Source organism: Hyperolius riggenbachi, chromosome 5, assembly GCF_040937935.1.
Source record: "Hyperolius riggenbachi isolate aHypRig1 chromosome 5, aHypRig1.pri, whole genome shotgun sequence".
NCBI classification, from domain to species: domain Eukaryota; kingdom Metazoa; phylum Chordata; class Amphibia; order Anura; family Hyperoliidae; genus Hyperolius; species Hyperolius riggenbachi.
Window position 1 is genome coordinate 222,712,911 of NC_090650.1, and position 20,277 is coordinate 222,733,187.

The window sequence follows — 20,277 nt, forward strand, 5'->3', positions numbered from 1 at the left end:
CAGTCCGGTTTTTGTGCGCTGTGTCCAGTGTAAAAAAACATGCTAAACCGGACAATTAAGTTGTCCGGTTTTAGAGCCCCCCCGCAGCGCAGGAGGAGAACAGCGCAGCAGAGAGAGAGCTGGGAGCAGCGGTGGAGAAGGGGGGCAATCTCCCCCCCCTTCCCTCACCTTAGGGTGCTCTCTCTCCCCCGCTGTCTCCTCCAATATGATGTGCAGGGCTGGCGAGTGGCTGCAGGCGGAACTTACCTCTGTGTCGCTCCAGCGCCGGAAGTTCGGGTCCCGCAGCCGCTGAGAATCTCATTCATGAGCCAGACAACACTATCAGTCTGAATAGTGTTGTCCGGCTCATGAATGATTCGGATCTTTGATCCGGATCTTTTTTGAGTCGAAACTCAGCGGCTGCGGGACCCGAACTTCCGGCGCCTGCGACACAGAGGTAAGTTCCGCCCGCAGCCACCCGCCAGACTGCACATCAATTTTGGAGGAGACAGCGGGGGAGAGAGACAGCACCCTAAGGTGAGGGAAGAAGGGGGGGGAGATTGCCCCCCTTCCCCCCGCCCCTGGCTACCTATTCTGGGCACATATAGCCCCTGGCTACCTATTCTGGGCACATATAGCCCCTGGCTACCTATTCTGGGCACATATAGCCCCTGGCTACTTATTCTGGGCACATATAGCCCCTGGCTACCTATTCTGGGCACATATAGCCCCTGGCTACCTATTCTGGGCACATATAGCCCCTGGCTATCTATTCTGGGCACATATAGCCCCTGGCTACCTATTCCGGGCACATATACCCCCTGGCTACCTATTCCGGGCACATATACCCCCTGGCTACCTATTCCGGGCACATATACCCCCTGGCTACCTATTCCGGGCACATATACCCCCTGGCTACCTATTCCGGGCACATATAGCCCCTGGCTACCTATTCCGGGCACATATAGCCCCTGGCTACCTATTCTGGGCACATATAGCCCCTGGCTACCTATTCTGGGCACATATAGCCCCTGGCTACCTATTCTGGGCACATATACCCCCTGGCTACCTATTCTGGGCACATATACACCCTGGCTACATATACTGGGACATATATACCCCTGCCTACGTATACTGGGACATTTACACCCCTGCCTACATATACTGGGACATATATACCCCCTGGCTACATATACTGGGCACATATATCCCTGGCTACATATACTGGGAACACTGGCTGTTTGTCATTATGTGCATTTAGTGGTGAAAAGCTGTCTCTTTTGTGCATTTACTGGTGAAAAGCTGTCTCTTATTATGTGCATTTACTGGTGAAAAGCTGTGTCTTATTATGTGCATTTACTGGTGAAAAGCTGTCTCTTGTGCATTTACTGGGGAAAAGCTGTCTCTTATTATGTGCATTTACTGGCGAAAAGGTGTCTCTTATAATGTGCATTTACTGGTGAAAAGCTGTCTCTTATGTGCAGTTACTGGTGAAAAACTGTCTCTTATGTGCACTGGACCAGTACTACTGGTGAGGACAGTTAGTGACATGGCTATGTACTCTGTAATGTGCTGCAGAAGATGTCAGTGCGATATAAATACTATACATTTTTTTTTTAAAAAGCCCATTGCTTAGCCCCACTCTACATAAAAGTGCGCTTCTGATTCCGCCCCTAACTCCACCCCTAACTCCACCCCCTGTCCGGTTTTCTCCATCAGCCGACCTGGCAACCCTATTTATTTCAAATGTATGAGAGCCATCACCCAGTGTGGAAAACCTGGTCTTAGAGATGCTTCAGAGTACAATTGTATGACTTGTTTAATATTCCTTTTAGTACTCTTTGGAAAAAGTGTGTGTGCTATAAAAAGCAATAATGACTGAAATAATTGTCACACCCTTAATAGTGTAATCTGTGCAAAAACAGGGTGCTGTAGCAAAAGAACAGATGGTGCAATTCACAACTCATAATATATACAAAGAGTCAGCAGCTCACCCTCTCCTTAATTACAACTTAAAGTTTATTCCAGTTCCAGGGTGCTAATAACGCCATTTACTGCAGCTGTGCAGAGGAAGAAAATGGCAACAGTTCAGGATCTATAACGACTCATTTTTTTGTAGGGAGTTTGACAGACCATGAATGGATTACATCTTCATAACAGTTTTCCTAAGTATATACCATATTTGTATGTCATTTAGGGAAAAGAAAGGACAGAAGGTGTCTTGGATAATGTGTCATTAGATTTTCCATTTTATAACAAATTATAAACTTTTACTCTTTATTGAAATAAAATATTTACAGTAAGTCTGTATTATCAGTCCCCATACAGGGCACTCAGGAGGGCATTATAGGTGTACATGATTGTTCGCCAAGAACAAAAATAGCTTCCTTTGCATCCATGAAAGAAAAAGTGTATAGCAAAAAGTGGTTAATTTTGGTTTATTGGCATAGTTTGTGACTTTTTCACACTCAGTTTTTTAACAATTGCAGGGCTATACCTCATAACCATTTGTCGCAGTTCTGCTGCATTATAATACATGGTTATTTTATGAAATGATGCAGGAAATTTTATTTAAAACATGTAGAAAAGTTCACAGCTTCTGGGCAAACTAGTAGTGACAAGCATATTTAAATGGTATTGCCTCTTGAACCTTTTACTTATAAACAAGAGAAAGAGAGAGGAACTTTTTTCTGTCCGTTGAATGACCTTGAATATTCAGTAGGGTACTGAGGACTGAGCATTCAGTTGTATGTACAGTCATGTAGTAAGGATGAAGCCTCCTATGTGTTCTCTTGATTCCCTCATCTAGTTCCACAGGGTATTGTCTGCTTGCCATTGTTTTGCTTTACTGTGTCATGTTTGGTCTTAACATAGCTGACTTTTCTGTCCTCAAAGAAAACTGCTGCAGCTTTTTATTTCCTTTCCATCACGCCATAGACAACTCTGACTGGAATTTCCAAGTTCTGCTTAAAGTAGTTCCAATGGATGAGACTGGCACCATCAGGTAAATATATGCTCTTTTATTCAATGACAGCCATTATAGCGACGTTTCAGGGCAGCCGCCCCTTTATCAAGACAGCTTAGCTTGATAAAGGGGTGGCTGCCCTGAAACGTCGCTATAATGGCTGTCATTGAATAAAAGAGCATATATTTACCTGATGGTGCCAGTCTCATCCATTGGAACTACTTTAAGAGCTGGAGTGTGTCCGGCCTGACTGTGGCACATCACATGGGATTTACTAGAGGAGTGCTCCACTTAAACTACAAGTTCTGCTTAAATGAATAAAGCAAGTTTTAAATATATGAAAAATTATGCTACAATGACATTTCCATTAAGTCTGTTTTAATATAACAAATGTACCCATTTCCCCGGCCATTTTTGCTCTTGCCATGGAGCCTATGATCATAAGAATTAGAAGCAACCTGACATCATGAAAGATAAATCCTACAAGGCGTGCCTGTTTACAGATGACCTGGCCCTTACACTTACGAACCCCCTAGTTTCAATTTCCAAACTCCTGCAGCTTCTAAATCAGTTTGGTAGGGTTTTCAGATAATCCTAGAACACCACCAAGGCAGAGGTCCTCTTTTGTCACAGCCCTGGCAAGACTCAGAGTTTGGTGATCGCCACATGGCATTACCACTTGACAAAGGACGGTTACACCATCCGAAACAGCAGCAGTCCATTGGAATCTGGCCACAATATGACATCACTCTCACCACCATGTGGTCACTCCATTGCATGGCATTTTTTGAGCTTTAAATTCATCGAGCCATAATTACATCTGCATGTGTAGTCATATGTTGCAGTGGCATAGCAATAGGGGGTGCAGAGGTAGCGACCGCATCAGGGCCCTTGGGGTAGAGGGGTCCCATGGGGCCCACCCTCAACCACAGTATTAGCTCCTTGTTGGTACTGTGCTTGTAATAATCCCTTCTATAGATGCTTTGAATAGTAGTTTTCATTAACACCATGTTTCCCATCCCCTTCTTGCACCTGACACTGTAGTTGTCCTTGATTGGTTTTGGTGCGCTGTAACAATTGTTATGTTTGGCATGCTTGGGGGGCCCCAATGTGAAACTTGCACTGGGGTCCACAGTTTCTTAGCTACGCCACTGAGATGTTGGCTGAGTTTTGTTTACAACTCATGTGAATAAAGATTCGAATTGAAAGTCTTCCAGTGCTGGTCCTTGTGGTGACTTTTGAAAGTAAAGAAATCTGATTAATTTTACTGATGAGCATGAGAATAACACAACAAGCATCTAGAGCCAGCTGCATATATCTATCTGGTTCTCCATGAGAAATGAATATTGTTGACAAAGTACTTTGCTTTACTCCTCCTTTTTACCTTAATATTTACTTATTTTTTTTAATATTTCCTACAAAGGTTTTGAAAGCAAAGACTTTGTAAATTAGATTTTTTTGTAAGCAAGGGCAAGAGATAAATATGAAAGACAGCCTAGCACTTGTCTAACCATATTAGAATTTCCCTAAGGGGTATTTTCTACTGAAAATTATGATCAACATTGCACACACGGTGCAACACAATTGTCTTCGTTTAAAACGAGCAATTTTTTTTACGCGATTTTCGTCAGGTATGAAAAAAATTCAATTCCAAATGCACAAAAAATGCAGGATGCAGTGCATTTGGGAATGGCTGAAAATCAAAGCATAGCAGTAGAAAAAGGGGCACCGCGATTCCCACGTTAATCACAGTACCCTTGCAATTGGAAAAACACAAGCATTTTGATAATAGGATCAGCATGCAGCCTGTGGAGAAAAACCCTTACAATTTCCTTTGGGATATATCAGGAGTTCTAAACTAATATTTCATCTTATATGAATTCAGGCTTTGATTTTTGAACATCAAAGATTCCAATTCTTCTGTGATGATAGAATGCAGCATTGCAAAGCACTAATAAATAATCAAAAACATTTCAGACGCAACTCCACAAAGAATTGCAGAAATAGGAGTGTTATGTTCACAGTAATTGATATGATGATCAATGTTTATTTTGCAAGGAATTGATATGTATGTTAGGTGTTAGTAATGCTGAAATGCATTTAGAATTCACATTGAGTTTATCAATGCCACTTAGCAGTGTGAAATATCTACCATTTTCTGCTACAGTGCCCACTGTAACTCATCCAAAATTGATTTATTTCCTTTTCCTCAATCCCCGCAGCTGGAGCAAAATGCTGCCAGAGACTTGGGAGATGAACTGACGAAGATGGTTGTGCTGAAGCCTTTGGATAAGCAAATCAGTGAGCATAAAGATGTGAACAAAGTTGTTATTCAGCTCAGTTCCATTGTCCTGTCTCTTAAAGCTGATGCTACAGATGTGCTCAACAGCTTTACTTCATTTTCTGGACTCTGGAATCAGGTAAAACATATATCAGTTCTTCATTATTACATTTTCGTCATTTTATATTTGCATTTTACATTTATTCGTCATTTTGCATTTCTTTGACGTGTGAACCAGAAGTAAAAAAAAAAAAAAAAAAAAAAAAAAAGCATTTAAAAACATATAATTCAATCAAAAAGCACTTCAGTAAGGGCACTTTTACACTTAATCGGTTGGTCTCAGTTATAACTGATAGAAAACTGATTTTCAAAGTAATGTCCATGTTTCCCTATGGCCTCTTTTAAACTATACACAGTTAAACTGAAAGCTTTTTCTTAATGCACTGCTATGGAAAAAATGTATACCAACGCATACTAATGCACATTAACGCATACAACACTTTAAGTGTAAAAGAACCCTTACTTTGAAGATTAGGTATCTGCCTCTTACCTGCCAACCCAGTCAAGGTCTGTGCCATCCCCTTATTCCTCCTGGTCCCTGCAGCACCTGCGAAAGAAGAAGGAAGGGGCAGATCTTCTCCTCGGCTCCCTCCTGCTCTCTGCCCACTCCCCACCTTCTACTAACCCTCCTGTCTTCATTGAGGAGTGCTGAATGGAGCTGGAGAGTGGGCAATAAGTGTGCAGAGGGAAGGAAAGAGCAAGGAAGAAGATCTGCCCCTTCCTGCTTCTCCAGACTCAACATTATTGTAATTTTTTTTAGATGGGTGCAATGAAACTGGGAGGATGTGAAGCAGAGGGTGGCGCAATTGGGGCATCAGGTATGTGCACTGTAAAGGCACATTATTGTCACTACTGGTGCAAAGATAGACTTTGTCCCTGGGCGCTAAAAACCCTAGCTACACCTCTACACATTTTAACAGTTTTCATGTACAGAAAACTTGACCAATTTTACATTGGTGCAACCCTCCAAAATATTCAGATAAAAAATATACAATCATAAGTAAATGCTTAAAAGCAAACATGTTGTGTGAAGGACATTGGCATTGAGAATGAGATAATTCAAGTGGTGCATCATTACAGGATTTTGCTTCATTAATGTTTCTCTAACTCTGCTACTTTAGGATGTTGATGAAAAAGTGAAAGAATTCCTTGATACCAATCCAGTAATGTCTGAATTTAGAAGTCAACTCAGCCATTATTCAGTAAGTAAAGAAGTAAACCACCCCATTACTGATCTCCTCACATAGTCTTATTACTAAACATATATAAAATACTTCTATTTGTTTACAGCAACATGAATCTCAAATTAGTGAGATTCCAGCCCATTGCATTGTAGGCTCTGTTGACTTTTCAACTGATTGTTTGAAAATGGCACTGGTACAGGAATGCCGGCGGTGGAAAAGAGCCATTGGGTCAGCCTTGAATAAAAAGGCAGCTATGGATATGGATGAAATCTATTCATTTATTGATAATCTCAGTAAGAGACTGAACAGACCAGTTAACGACCTTGATGATGTGCGTGGAGCTATGGATGCACTTAAGGAGATCAGAGAAGCAGAAATTAAGATTGACATGATGATCGGACCTATAGAGGAATCCCATAGTCTTCTGGTCAAATACGAGTTATTGTTTCAAGATGGCAATGCAGAACGTGTAGATGGATTAGCATATGCCTGGAAGAATTTAAACACACAGGTCAGTATACACCTCAATCTTTGTATTTGAACAAAAAAATCATCCCACAAACACTCTATTTTAATTTTTGTTTTCTTTGTCATGCTGGTAGGTTGTTCAAACTCAGAATTTACTCATCAAAGTTCAACCAGAGATGAAAACAGATTTACTTGATGGTGTGAAAAAGTTTCAGGTTGATGCCAGTGAATTCTATAAAGACTATGATTTCTCGTAAGTATAGACTGCAAAATGTAGGTTCATACTTCTGTGTACTGAGGATATTTGTAGCATCAATGAGAAATAAACTGCATTGTTAAATAATATGGTATGCTAAGCTTTATAGATAGACTATAAAATGCAAATAAAATAGACGAACTAGAGTTCATTCTGAATGACAAAGGCTATGACATTGTGGGAATAACCGAGACATGGATGGATGAAAGCTATGACTGGATAGCTAATTTAAAAGGATACAATGTGTTTAGGAGGGATAGAACAGGGAAAAAAGGTGGAGGGGTTTGTCTGTTTGTTAAGAATTCTTTTACAGCTGTCCTCAACGATGAGATGGAGGAAGATTGCGAAGATGTGGAGTCCGTTTGGGTAAATATTCATGGTGGAAATAAAAGTTGCCAATTGCTTATTGGGGTATGCTACAGACCACCTCATATTAATGAAGCTGCAGAACTGCGATTACTACAGCAAATTGAAAAAGCTGCAAGTAAAAATGAGGTCATAGTTATAGGCGACTTCAACTTTCCAGACATTGACTGGGGTATTGAGGCTACCCATTCTGGTAAAAGCAGCAGATTTCTGGCAGCACTACAGGACAATTACTTGACTCAAATGGTAACGGAACCAACTAGGGGAAATGCGTTACTGGATCTGATAATTTCTAATAGACCAGATAATGTATCAAATGTGCAGGTTCAAGAACATTTGGGAAATAGTGATCACAACATGATAACGTTTGATCTGGTGACTGATAGGCCACGGGGCAGCGGGACCACTAAAACTATGAATTTTAGAAAAGCAAAGTTCAATCAAATTAGGCAGGCACTAAGTTTGGTGAACTGGGATAATGTACTACAAGGGGAGGACACTGAAGGGAAATGGCAAGCTTTTAAACGTATTCTCAATCAATATTGTAGTATGTATATCCCATATGGAAACAAAATGTCTAGGAATAAAAAAAGGCCTCTATGGATGAATAGAAAGGTTAGTGATAAAATAAAGAGGAAAAAGAATGCCTATAAGGTCCTAAAACAGGAGGGGACCGAGGCTGCACTCAGCAATTATAAGGAGTGCAATAAAAATTGTAAAAAAGAAATTAGGCTGGCAAAGATCGAAGCTGAAAATCAAATCGCTAGGGATATCAAATCTAACCCAAAAAAGTTTTACAAGTACATCAACTCCAAAAAAAGAAAGGTTGACTGTATAGGACTCCTAAAGGATGAGGGTGGGAACTCAATGGTGGATGACCAAGGTAAGGCAGAGTTATTAAATGCTTTCTTTGCTTCTGTCTTCACAAAGGAAACAGCACTGTTGCAAATTACAGAGGCAGACGAGTCTCAATCTTCAAACTGTAATATTAAATACTTAACGCAGGAAGAAGTAAAGGCAAGACTAAATAAATTAAAAATAGACAAGGCACCTGGCCCGGATGGCATGCATCCTCGGGTCCTAAGGGAATTAAGTTCAGTTATAGATAAACCCCTTTATCTTATCTTTTGTGACTCTCTTGCAACTGGCAGAGTCCCAGTGGATTGGCGTACAGCCCACGTTTTCCCATTATTTAAGAAGGGCAAAAAATCAGATCCAGGAAATTATAGACCTGTAAGCTTAACATCAGTTGTATGCAAACTATTTGAGGGGTTACTTAGAGATATTATACATGACTTCAGAGTAGAAAATAATCTTATTTCTCAGCATCAACATGGGTTTACTAAAGACAGGTCCTGTTTGACTAACATGCTCAGCTTTTATGAGGTAGTGAATGCTAATATGGATATTGGGAATGCTGTAGATGTGATATACTTGGACTTTGCTAAGGCCTTCGACACTGTTCCCCACAAAAGTCTGGTGCAAAAGTTGAGGATGCAAGGACTGGGGAAGAGTCTGTGTGCTTGGATAGGGAACTGGATAATGGACAGAAAACAAAGAGTTGTGGTCAATGGATCATACTCAAAATGGGAGACTGTTAGCAGTGGGGTCCCACAGGGGTCTGTACTGGGTTCAGTGCTCTTCAATTTATTTATTAATGACCTAGTGGATGCAGTAGTGAGCAATGTTGCTATTTTTGCAGATGATACAAAATTGTGCAGAATCATCAACTCTCAGGAAGATAGTGTCATATTGCAACAGGATCTGGATAGGATGGCTATATGGGCACATAAATAGCAGATGAAATTCAATGTTGAAAAATGTAAAGTCATGCATTTTGGTCGTACCAATGGTCTAGCACCATACAAAATAAATGGGAGACAGTTGGGGACATCAAACTTGGAGAAGGACTTAGGAGTACTCATCGACAACAAGTTAAATAATCGTACTCAATGCCAAGCCGCTGCAGCTAAAGCTAACAAAATTTTGGGATGCATTAAAAGGGAAATAAAAACTCGAGATGCGAGCATAATATTGCCCCTGTTTAACTCTCTAGTAAGGCCACATCTGGAATATGGAATTCAGTTCTGGGCACCACATTACAAAAAAGATATTGCAGTTTTAGAGCAGGTGCAGAAACGAGCAACAAAATTGATACGTGGGATGGAAGGTCTCACTTACCAAGAAAGGTTAGATAAACTGGGTTTATTTAGTCTAGAGAAAAGACGCCTTAGAGGAGATCTAATTAACATGTATAAATACATCAGAGGGCAATATAATAGCTTGGCGGATGAGCTTTTTGTCCCTAGGCCTTCTCAAAGGACTAGAGGACATGATCTGCGCATGGAGGAAAAACGTTTTAGCCACTTATTTAGGAAAGGGTTCTTTACAGTAAGAGTGATTAAGATGTGGAATGCATTGCCACAGGAAGTCGTTATGGCAAACTCTATACCTGCATTTAAAGGGGGCTTAGATGCTTTCCTTGGGTTGAATGACATCCATGGCTACAATTACTAGGTAAGGCCTAATGATGTTGATCCAGGGATTTTATCTGATTGCCATCTGGAGTCGGGAAGGAATTTTTCCCTTTTGGGGCCAATTGGACCATGCCTTGTAAGGGTTTTTTCGCCTTCCTCTGGATCAACAGGGATATGGGAGGGAGCAGGCTGGAGTTGTACTTTGTACTGGTTGAACTCGATGGACGTATGTCTTTTTTCAACCAAAATAACTATGTAACTATATGTAACTCAGCACCAAATAGTTCAGGTCTCATAAAATATGTTCAGGGCACAGTAAGGCCAAGTTCAAATTATTCGTTTTATTACTGTTTAGCAACATTTAATATGTTGTTGGCGCTTTATAAATACAATAAATAATAATTTTAAAAAAGTCCAATATTCTAAGTTGATGGAGAAATGACCATGCACAGGAGGCTGAATATATCACTGAGGGAGTGCAACCAGCCAAACAAAAATTGTAAATCCAATAGACAGAAATAGGGGCCTTGCACATCCGTGAATAAAACTTTGCTTTTATTGGAAAAAGTTAAAAGGCATACATTAAATGTCCCATACAAAACAGAGAGAGGTACAGGCAGGTGGGGAGGTCGACAGCCGTTTCGTGCCGTTACATGCTGTGACGATGCGCCACAGCATGTAACGGCGCGAAACTGCGGTCGACCTCCCCACCTGCCTGTACCTCTCTCTGTTTTGTACGGGACATGTAATGTATGCCTTTTAACTCCTTCAAATAAAAGCAAAGTTTTATTCAGGATGTGCAAGGCCCCTATTTCTGTCTATAATTTAAAAAAAATATATCCAATTATTTGGAGTGTTTACATAAATGTTCCTATTGCTTCGTCAAATTAGTATTAATGCATTTTATTTTTAATGATTAATTCTTTAGAGCTTTTGATAAAACATTTGTCTACTTCAGCTACCACCACAATTGAATGCATCAACCAAAATCATGTAACACTCAAACACGCTCTCAGCTTATTTTAGGCAAAGCAAGTTGAATGCCAGCTCAGCATGTTTGTATGTCTATGTAAAGAAGCTTCAGAATGTGGAGGAAACCAAAGCAAAAAAAGAGAGAAGGTATTTTTTCTTAGCTGTGAACAGAATGTAATTCTGGTATCCAGTCGTACACAAATTATTAACCTACCATGCTCCCCTAGGAGAGAAAAAAACAGGTTTAGGTGTTAAACGGAAAAATAAAACTAAAGATTGGTTAGCAGAAGAAGGCAAGAAAAGAGGCAGAAAAAGAGAGCTAACTAGCACATACTTTAAGTGGCGCAAAGTACTCTCTTGTACAAGATTACAAATTCTTAAAAACCTTCTATGATCCTATGACTGGCTAATAACAGATTTTGCAATTTTTTCTAACTCTGTCCCATTATAACTTTATGACAATGAAAGTGATAGCACAAACCACAAACATATTATTTCTTCTATTCCTACGTGTAAATATTTACTAGCATCATCCACAAAACAGATGTGCATTCTGGTAGGTACTTAAAGAGACTCTGTAACAAATTTTTCGGCTGTATTTCTTCTGTCCTACAGGTTTCTAAAGCAAATCTAATGTGATCTGGCTTACTGCAGCCCTTTGTAGCTGCAGAGTCAGTGTAATCAATCATCTTATCTCTCTTCAGTCGTACTTGTCGTGCCGTCTCTGGAAGGGGCTGACTCTTCATTGTTGTTTAGCTGTTAGGCAGGCCTTCCCTCCACGCCCCCTCCCCGCCATTCTATGCTCGCTCCCGTGAGTTACATTAGGAAGTCTCTGCTCTATCTGGCTGTGAGGCTGCAGACCAGGAAGAGAGCTGATTGTGTGTGAGATATCTTCCCCTGGCTTGTAATACACTTGCCTATCAGAGTCTCCGGCTGCAATACTTATGCTGCTGTGCAGAGTGAATCAATGGTCTGCCTCTGTGTATTGCAGCCGGCTCTGAGACCCTGATAGGCTGATCGGCAGCTGAGATAGAGCCAGCACGAGAGGACCTACAGCGCATGCTTAGACTTGCGCTTCTCTCGTGCACGGCTCTCATGCACACTCCCTGGAAGCGGGCACAAGCTCAGCCCGACGAACTTCCGGTTTTGGCGGCCATATTGCTTGTTTACAAAACAAGCAATAAAAAGGTGATTTACTGCTCAAAACAGCGGCGGGGAGCGGCGAAAATGACGCAGAGGGGGAGAGGAGAGCGCTGCAGACAGGCTGGTATGTTTATTTTGTTAAGTTTGCAAGGATACAGATTCTCTTTAAGTATAAAAATATAAAATATATCATATTCAGGAATAATCCAACTATTGATGCTCTGTTGCCTAGTTTTACTATACACTTTTAAAAAACCATAATTAACTGCTGGAAAACTTCATGTGAAGAAGCATGCAATGACATTGTGCACAATTTACTCTTTAGATCAGTCCTATTTGGAGTGCGCATGTTGTTCTTGTATCCAAATTCCATATATGTGCACAAGTATTGTAATGTGAGGCACTATTATTGTAGAGCCTTGCTAATGTAAGTCTTTAAGTGGATATAAATCAAAATTACACTTTGCATAAATCAATAAAGCATGTCAATGTTATGAAGCCAGGGGCAAACCCAGGATTTTCAAGGGGGGAATTCCTGAAAGGTTTCCCTCAGCCAAGCACAATACAGTATAATAACATGGTAGGACATCTTGCTGGGTACACATAATGCAATTTCCTGTCAGACCGACCAACAACAGGATTGATCAGGAGCATTTTGGATACAGATAATCATGAGGACAGCCAACATTGATAATGAAGGAGAAAGTGAAGCATTCACACAGCAGGGCACAGGGCTGTGCTCATACCTGACTCTGTTAAGTTCCCCAGAGCTGCACCAAGCACTGCTGCTCTAAGCTCTGTAAACACACTGCTGCTCCATGCTCTGTACACACACTACTGCTCTATGCACTGTACACACGCTGCTGCTCCATGCTCTGTACACACACTGCTGCTCCATGCTCTGTACACACACTGCTGCTCTATGCTCTGTACACACACTGCTGCTTCATGCTCTGTACACACACTGCTGCTCCATGCTCTGTACACACATTGCTGCTCCCTGCTCTGTACACACACTGCTGCTCTATGCTCTGTACACACACTGCTGCTCCATGCTCTGTACACACACTGCTGCTCTATGCTCTGTACACACACTGCTGCTTCATGCTCTGTACACACACTGCTGCTCTATGCTCTGTACACACACTGCTGCTTCATGCTCTGTACACACACTGCTGCTCTATGCTCTGTACACACACTGCTGCTACATCCAAAGTCAACTGTAGCAGAGAAAGAAAAGGGGCAGTGCTGTGAGCTGCAGGATACCTGCAGATATTCTGGTGTCTCAACTTGTGCCTGTCCACAGACACTGCACGGGCCCTGGTCTGAGGGGGGATTCTGGGCAGCTGTAATCCCCCCTGCGTTTGCCTATGGAAGCCACATTATTATGTTCAGTAAAATGTCCCCACTTTTTTGCTAAGAATATGAAACATCTGTCATATTTCTTCTTCTGGTGACTTTGCCATTTTCAAAGTCAAGGAAGTGGAACCCGGGTAGAGGTTTGGAGGAGGTAATTGCTCCATGTATTTGTTACCATTATAGAGATTTAAATGACTTATTCAGTGGAAATTAAACATTCTACAGATTCTCTTCTCATATATAGTTATAATAACCTGCCAGGTCTTTATTTTCTGAATCATTCCAGGGGCCTTGTGTCCGCTGCCTTCTGGCATGTAGCCCCGCCCCCTCACAGAAGAGTGCCTTAACGCTTTCTCTGTCTGGAGATAGAGAAGTGCAGAGGACCTTTTCTGCAATAGAATGTTTAATTGAGACTGAATAGCCTCTGCTCTTTAAAGGGATACTGTAGGGGGGTCGGGGGAAAATGAGTTGAACTTACCCGGGGCTTCTAATGGTCCCCCGCAGACATCCTGTGTTGGCGCAGCCACTCCCCAATGCTCCGGCCCCGCCTCCGGTTCACTTCTGGAATTTCTGACTTTAAAAGTCAGAAAACCACTGCGCCTGCATTGCCGTGTCCTCGCTCCCGCTGATGTCAACAGGAGTGTACTGCGCAGACACAGACCATACTGGGCCTGCGCTGTGCGCTCTTGATGACATCAGCGGGATCGAGGACACGGCATCGCAGGCGCAGTGGTTTTCTGACTTTAAAGTCTGAAATTCCAGAAGTGAGCCGGAGGCGGGGCCGGAGCATCGGTGAGTGGTTGCGTGGGCATAGGATGTCTGCGGGGGACCATTAGAAGCCCCGGGTAAGTTCAGCTCATTTTCCCCCGACCCCCCTACAGTATCCCTTTAATTACCATGCATATGTTGTCTGGAACTGGCTAAACTGCTAGTGGAAGCAGAGAATTAACACGTGTAAACTAGACATCAAGATATAGCCATGATGCAGATGTTTTTTATGTCTGTGCCCACCCTGTCTATACTTTACTGAAACTCTTTTAGAATGACTATGAGTGAAGGTCCCCTTTAAATGAAGAATACTGATATAGCATATTTATTCACAGTGGTCCGGGTGTAGAAGGCATTCCACCCAGGGAAGCAAGTGACAGACTCCAGGTATTCCAGGCCAAGTTTGATGAACTTTGGAGGAAATATGTTACTTTTTCTGGAGGAGAAGAACTTTTTGGTCTCCAAGTAACAGGTATTATTAAATCAAATGGACAATTCTGACCCAAGAAAAGCAGTATTTAAAGTACAACTGAAGTGAGAGAGATATGGAGGCTGCCATATTTATTTCCTTAAAGCAATACCAGTTGTCTGGCATCCTGCTGATCTCTTTGGCTGCAGTAGTGAATCACACACCTGACAAAGGTATGCAAGTAATTCGGTCACACTTCAGTCAGGGCATTTGATCTGCATGCTTATTCAAGGTTGATGGCTAAAAGTATTACATGAAGAAGATAAGCAGTACAGCTAGCCAGGCAATGGTCTCAATTCTGGTAGCTGTGTGCGCTATTTTAATTTTTTTTTTTTGTACAGCAGTTGGTATTTTTCTTTTTCTTGCCAATTATAAAAGATTGTTCTGACCATGCGACCATTTTTCAGCAATGTTCCGAAAATGCAGTAAAAAGTGTTAAAATGCGGTAAAATTGCAATATTTCAGTGGTAAACATGTGGTAAATAAAAATAATAGTCTTTAATAGTCATAAATTAACAGTTTTAACAGATTTGGAAGGTGTTTTTTTTTTGGGGGGGGGGGGGTGTATTTGATCATGTAGAAACCTATGGAAAGTATATATACGGTGGTGTGAAAAACTATTTGCCCCCTTCCTGATTTCTTATTCTTTTGCATGTTTGTCACACTTAAATGTTTCTGCTCATCAAAAACCGTTAACTATTAGTCAAAGATAACAAAATTGAACACAAAATGCAGTTTTAAATTAAGGTTTTTATTATTTAGTGAGAAAAAAAACTCAAAACCTACATGGCCCTGTGTGAAAAAGAAATTGCCCCCTGAACCTAATAACTGGTTGGGCCACCCTTAGCAGCAATAACTGCAATCAAGCGTTTGCGATAACGTGCAACAAGTCTTTCACAGCACTCTGGAGGAATTTTGGCCCACTCATCTTTGCAGAATTGTTGTAATTCAGCTTTATTTGAGGGTTTTCTAGCATGAACCGCCTTTTTAAGGTCATGCCACAACATCTCAATAGGATTCAGGTCAGAACTTTGACTAGGCCACTCCAAAGTCTTCATTTTGTTTTTCTTCAGCCATTCAGAGGTGGATTTGCTGGTGTGTTTTGGGTCATTGTCCTGCTGCAGCACCCAAGATCGCTTCAGCTTGAGTTGACGAACAGATGGCCGGACATTCTCCTTCAGCATTTTTTGGTAGACAGTAGAATTCATGGTTCCATCTATCACAGCAAGCCTTCCAGGTCCGGAAGCAGCAAAACAACCCCAGACCATCACACTACGCCATATTTTACTGTTGATATGATGTTCTTTTGCTGAAATGCTGTGTTACGTCTACGCCAGATGTAACGAGACACGCACCTTCCAAAAAGTTCAACTTTTGTCTCGTCGGTCCACAAGGTATTTTCCCCAAAGTCTTGGCAATCATTGAGATGTTTTTTAGCAAAATTGAGACGAGCCTTGATGTTCTTTTTGCTTAATAGTGGTTTGCGCCTTGGATATCTGCCATGCAGGCCGTTTTTGCCCAGTCTCTTTCTTATGGTGGAGTCGTGAACACTGACCTTAATTGAGGCAAGTGAGGCCTGCAGTTCTTTAGATGTTGTCCTGGGGTCTTTTATGGCCTCTGGGATGAGTTTTCTCTGCGGTCTTGGGGTAATATTGGTCGGCCGGCCACTCCTGGGAAGGTTCATCACTGTTCCATGTTTTTGCCATTTGTGGATAATGGCTCTCACTGTGGTTCGCTGGAGTCCCAAAGCTTCAGAAATGGCTTTATAACCTTTACCAGACTGATAAATCTCAATTACAGTACTTTTGTTCTCATTTGTTCCTGAATTTCTTTGGATCTTGGCATGATGTCTAGCTTTTGAGGTGCTTTTGGTCTACTTCTCTGTGTTAGATAGCTATATATATATATATATTGGCACCCCCTTTAACCACTTGCCGACCGCCTACTTCATATTGGCGGCGGCAAAGTGGCAGCCCCAGGACCACGTAACGCAGATTGGCGTCAGGTCCTGGGGCACTCTCTGGCCGGGGATCGCGCGCTGGGATGCGCGCGCATCCACCGGCAATAGGCTCCGCCCACCCGCGACGTCAACCCGCCGGCCAATCGGAAGCGCCGGCGGGTTGTTAACCCGACGATCCCCGGATAGGAAGCGTATAATACTCTTTGTAATGTTTACAAAGTGTATTATACAGGCTGCCTCCTGCCCTGGTGGTCCCAGTGTCCGAGGGACCACCAGGGCAGGCTGCAGCCACCCTAGTCTGCACCCAAACACACTGATCTGCCCCCTGATCGCCCACAGTACCCCTCAGACCCCCCCCCTGCCCACCCCCAGACCACCATTTGCACACAATCACCCCCCTAATCACCCATCAATCACTCCCTGTCACTATCTGTCAACGCTATTTTTTTTTTTAGTCCCTAAACTGCCCCCTGCTCCCTCCTGATCACCCCCCCACCCCTCAGATTCTCCCCAGACCCCCCCAGACCCTCCCCCCCCCTGTGTACTGTATGCATCTATCCCCCCTGATCACCTGTCAATCACCCGTCAATCACCCATCAATCACCCGTCAATCACCCGTCAATCACCCCTTGTCACTGCCACCCATCAATCAGCCCCTAACCTGCCCCTTGCGGGCAATCTGATCACCCACCCACACCAATAGATCGCCCGCAGATCCGACATCAGATCACCTCCCAAATCCATCGTTTACATCTATTCTCTCCTCTAAACACCCACTAATTACCCATCAATCACCCATCAATCACCCCCTATCACCACCTGTCACTGTTACCCATCAGATTAGACCCTTGCGGGCACCCAATCGCCCGCCCACACGCTCAGATTGCCCTCAAACCCCCCCTTATCGATTCGCCAGTGCATTATTTACATCCGTTCTTCCCTGTAATAACCCACTGATCACCTGTCAATCACCCCCTGTCACTGCCACCCATCAATCACCCCCTGTCACTGCCACCCATCAATCAGCCCCTAACCTGCCCCTTGCGGGCAATCTGATCACCCACCCACACCAATAGATCGCCCGCAGATCCGACATCAGATCACCTCCCAAATCCATCGTTTACATCTATTCTCTCCTCTAAACACCCACTAATTACCCATCAATCACCCCCTATCACCACCTGTCACTGTTACCCATCAGATTAGACCCTAATCTGCCCCTTGCGGGCACCCAATCACCCGCCCACACGCTCAGATTGCCCTCAGACCCCCCCCCCTTATCAATTCGCCAGTGCAATATTTACATCTGTTATTCCCTGTAATAACCCACTGATCACCTATCAATCACCCCCTGTCACTGCCACCCATCAATCACCCCCATTCACTGCCACCCATCAATCAGCCCCTAACCTGCCCCTTGCGGGCAATCTGATCACCCACCCACACCAATAGATCGCCCGCAGATCCGACATCAGATCACCTCCCAAGTGCAGTGTTTACATCTCTTCTCTCCTCTAAACACCCACTAATTACCCATCAATCACCCCCTATCACCACCTGTCACTGTTACCCATCAGATTAGACCCTAATCTGCCCCTTGCGGGCACCCAATCACCCGCCCACACTTCAGAAAGCCCTCAGACCCCAGCCCTGATCACCTCGCTAGTGCATTGCTTGCATCTATTTCCCCCCTCTAATCACACCTTGAGACACCCATAAATCACCTCCTGTCACCCCCTAGCACACCTACCCATCAGATCAAGCCCTAATTTGCCCCGTGTGGGCTCCTGATCACTCGGCCAAACCCTCAGATCCCCCTCAGACCCCCTTCCGATCACCTCCCCAGTGCATTGATTGCATCTATTTTCCCCTCTAACCGCCCCCTGAGACACCCATCAATCACCTCCTGTCACCCCCCTAGCACTCCTATCCATCAGATCAGGCCCAATACATCCTGTCATCTAAGAGGCCACCCTGCTTATGACCGTTTCCACAAAATTTGCCCCCTCATAGACCACCTGTCATCAAAATTTGCAGATGCTTATACCCCTGAACAGTCATTTTGAGAAATTTGGTTTCCAGACTACTCAGTTTTGGGCCCGTAAAATGCCAGGGCAGTATAGGAACCCCACAAGTGACCCCATTTTAGAAAGAAGACACCCCAAGGTATTCTGTTAGGTGTATGATGAGTTCATAGAAGATTTTATTTTTTGTCAAAAGTTAGCGGAAATTGGATTTTTATTGTTTTTTTCACAAAGTGTCATTTTTCACTAACTTGTGACAAAAAATAAAATCTTCTATGAACTCACCATACCCCTAACGGAATACCTTGGGGTGTCGTCTTTCTAAAATGGGGTCACTTGTGGGGTTCCTATACTGCCCTGGCATTTTAGGGGCCCTAAACCGTGGGGAGTAGTCTAGAAAACAAATGCCTCAAAATGACCTGTGAATAGGACGTTGGGCCCCTTAGCGCACCTAGGCTGCAAAAAAGTGTCACACATGTAGTATCGCCATACTCAGGAGAAGTAGTATAATGTGTTTTGTGGTGTATTTTTACACATACCCATGCTGGGTGGGAGAAATCTCTCTGTAAATGGACAATTGTGTGTAAAAAAAACAAAAATGTGTCATTTACAGAGATATTTCTCCCACCCAGCATGGTTATATGTAAAAATACACCACAAAACACATTATACTACTTCTTCTGAGTACGGCGATACCACATGTGTGACACTTTTTTGCAGCCTAGGGGCCCAAAGTCCAATGAGTACCTTTAGGATTTCACAGGTCATTTTGAGACATTTGGGTTCAAGACTACTCCTCACGGTTTAGGGCCCCTAAAATGCCAGGGCAGTATAGGAACCCCACAAATGACCCCATTCTAGAAAGAAGACACCCCAAGGTATTCCGTTAGGAGTATGGTGAGTTCATAGAAGATTTTATTTTTTGTCACAAGTTAGCGGAAATTGATATGTATTGTTTTTTTTTTTTTCACAAAGTGTCATTTTCCGCTAACTTGTGACAAAAAAAAATCTTCTATGAACTCACCATACCCCTAACGGAATACCTTGGGGTGTCTTCTTTCTAAAATGGGGTCACTTGTGGGGTTCCTATACTGCCCTGGCATTTTAGGGGCCCTAAACCGTGAGGAGTAGTCTAGAATCCAAATGCCTCAAAATGACCTGTTAATAGGACGTTAGGCCCCTTAGCGCACCTAGGTTGCAAAAAAGTGTCACACATGTGGTATCGCCGTACTCAGAAGAAGTAGTATAATGTGTTTTGAGGTGTATTTTTATACATACCCATGCTGGGTGGGAGAAATCTCTCTGTAAATGGACAATTGTGTGTAAAAAAAATCAAATAATTGTCATTTACAGAGATATTTCTCCCACCTAGCATCTGTATGTGTAAAAATACACCCCAAAACACATTATACTACTTCTCCTGAGTACGGCGGTACCACATGTGTGGCACTTTTTTGCACCCTAAGTGCGCTAAGGGGCCCAAAGTCCAATGAGTACTTTTAGGATTTCACAGGTCATTTTGCGACATTTGGTTTCAAGACTACTC

General features: G+C 42.8%; 1 protein-coding gene across 3 annotated transcripts in view; it reads left to right on the forward strand.

The window, feature by feature from the left end:
• Positions 1-20,277, forward strand: part of LOC137518608 (dynein axonemal heavy chain 5-like) — a 553,928-nt gene that overhangs the window by 138,702 nt on the left and 394,949 nt on the right. For all 3 annotated transcript variants that reach the window (XM_068236692.1, XM_068236695.1, XM_068236693.1), the window contains exons 27-31: positions 5,167-5,364; positions 6,407-6,487; positions 6,576-6,980; positions 7,072-7,190; positions 14,614-14,750. In XM_068236692.1, the coding sequence (XP_068092793.1) occupies positions 5,167-5,364; positions 6,407-6,487; positions 6,576-6,980; positions 7,072-7,190; positions 14,614-14,750 (940 nt within the window). The remainder of the gene's footprint in view (positions 1-5,166; positions 5,365-6,406; positions 6,488-6,575; positions 6,981-7,071; positions 7,191-14,613; positions 14,751-20,277) is intronic.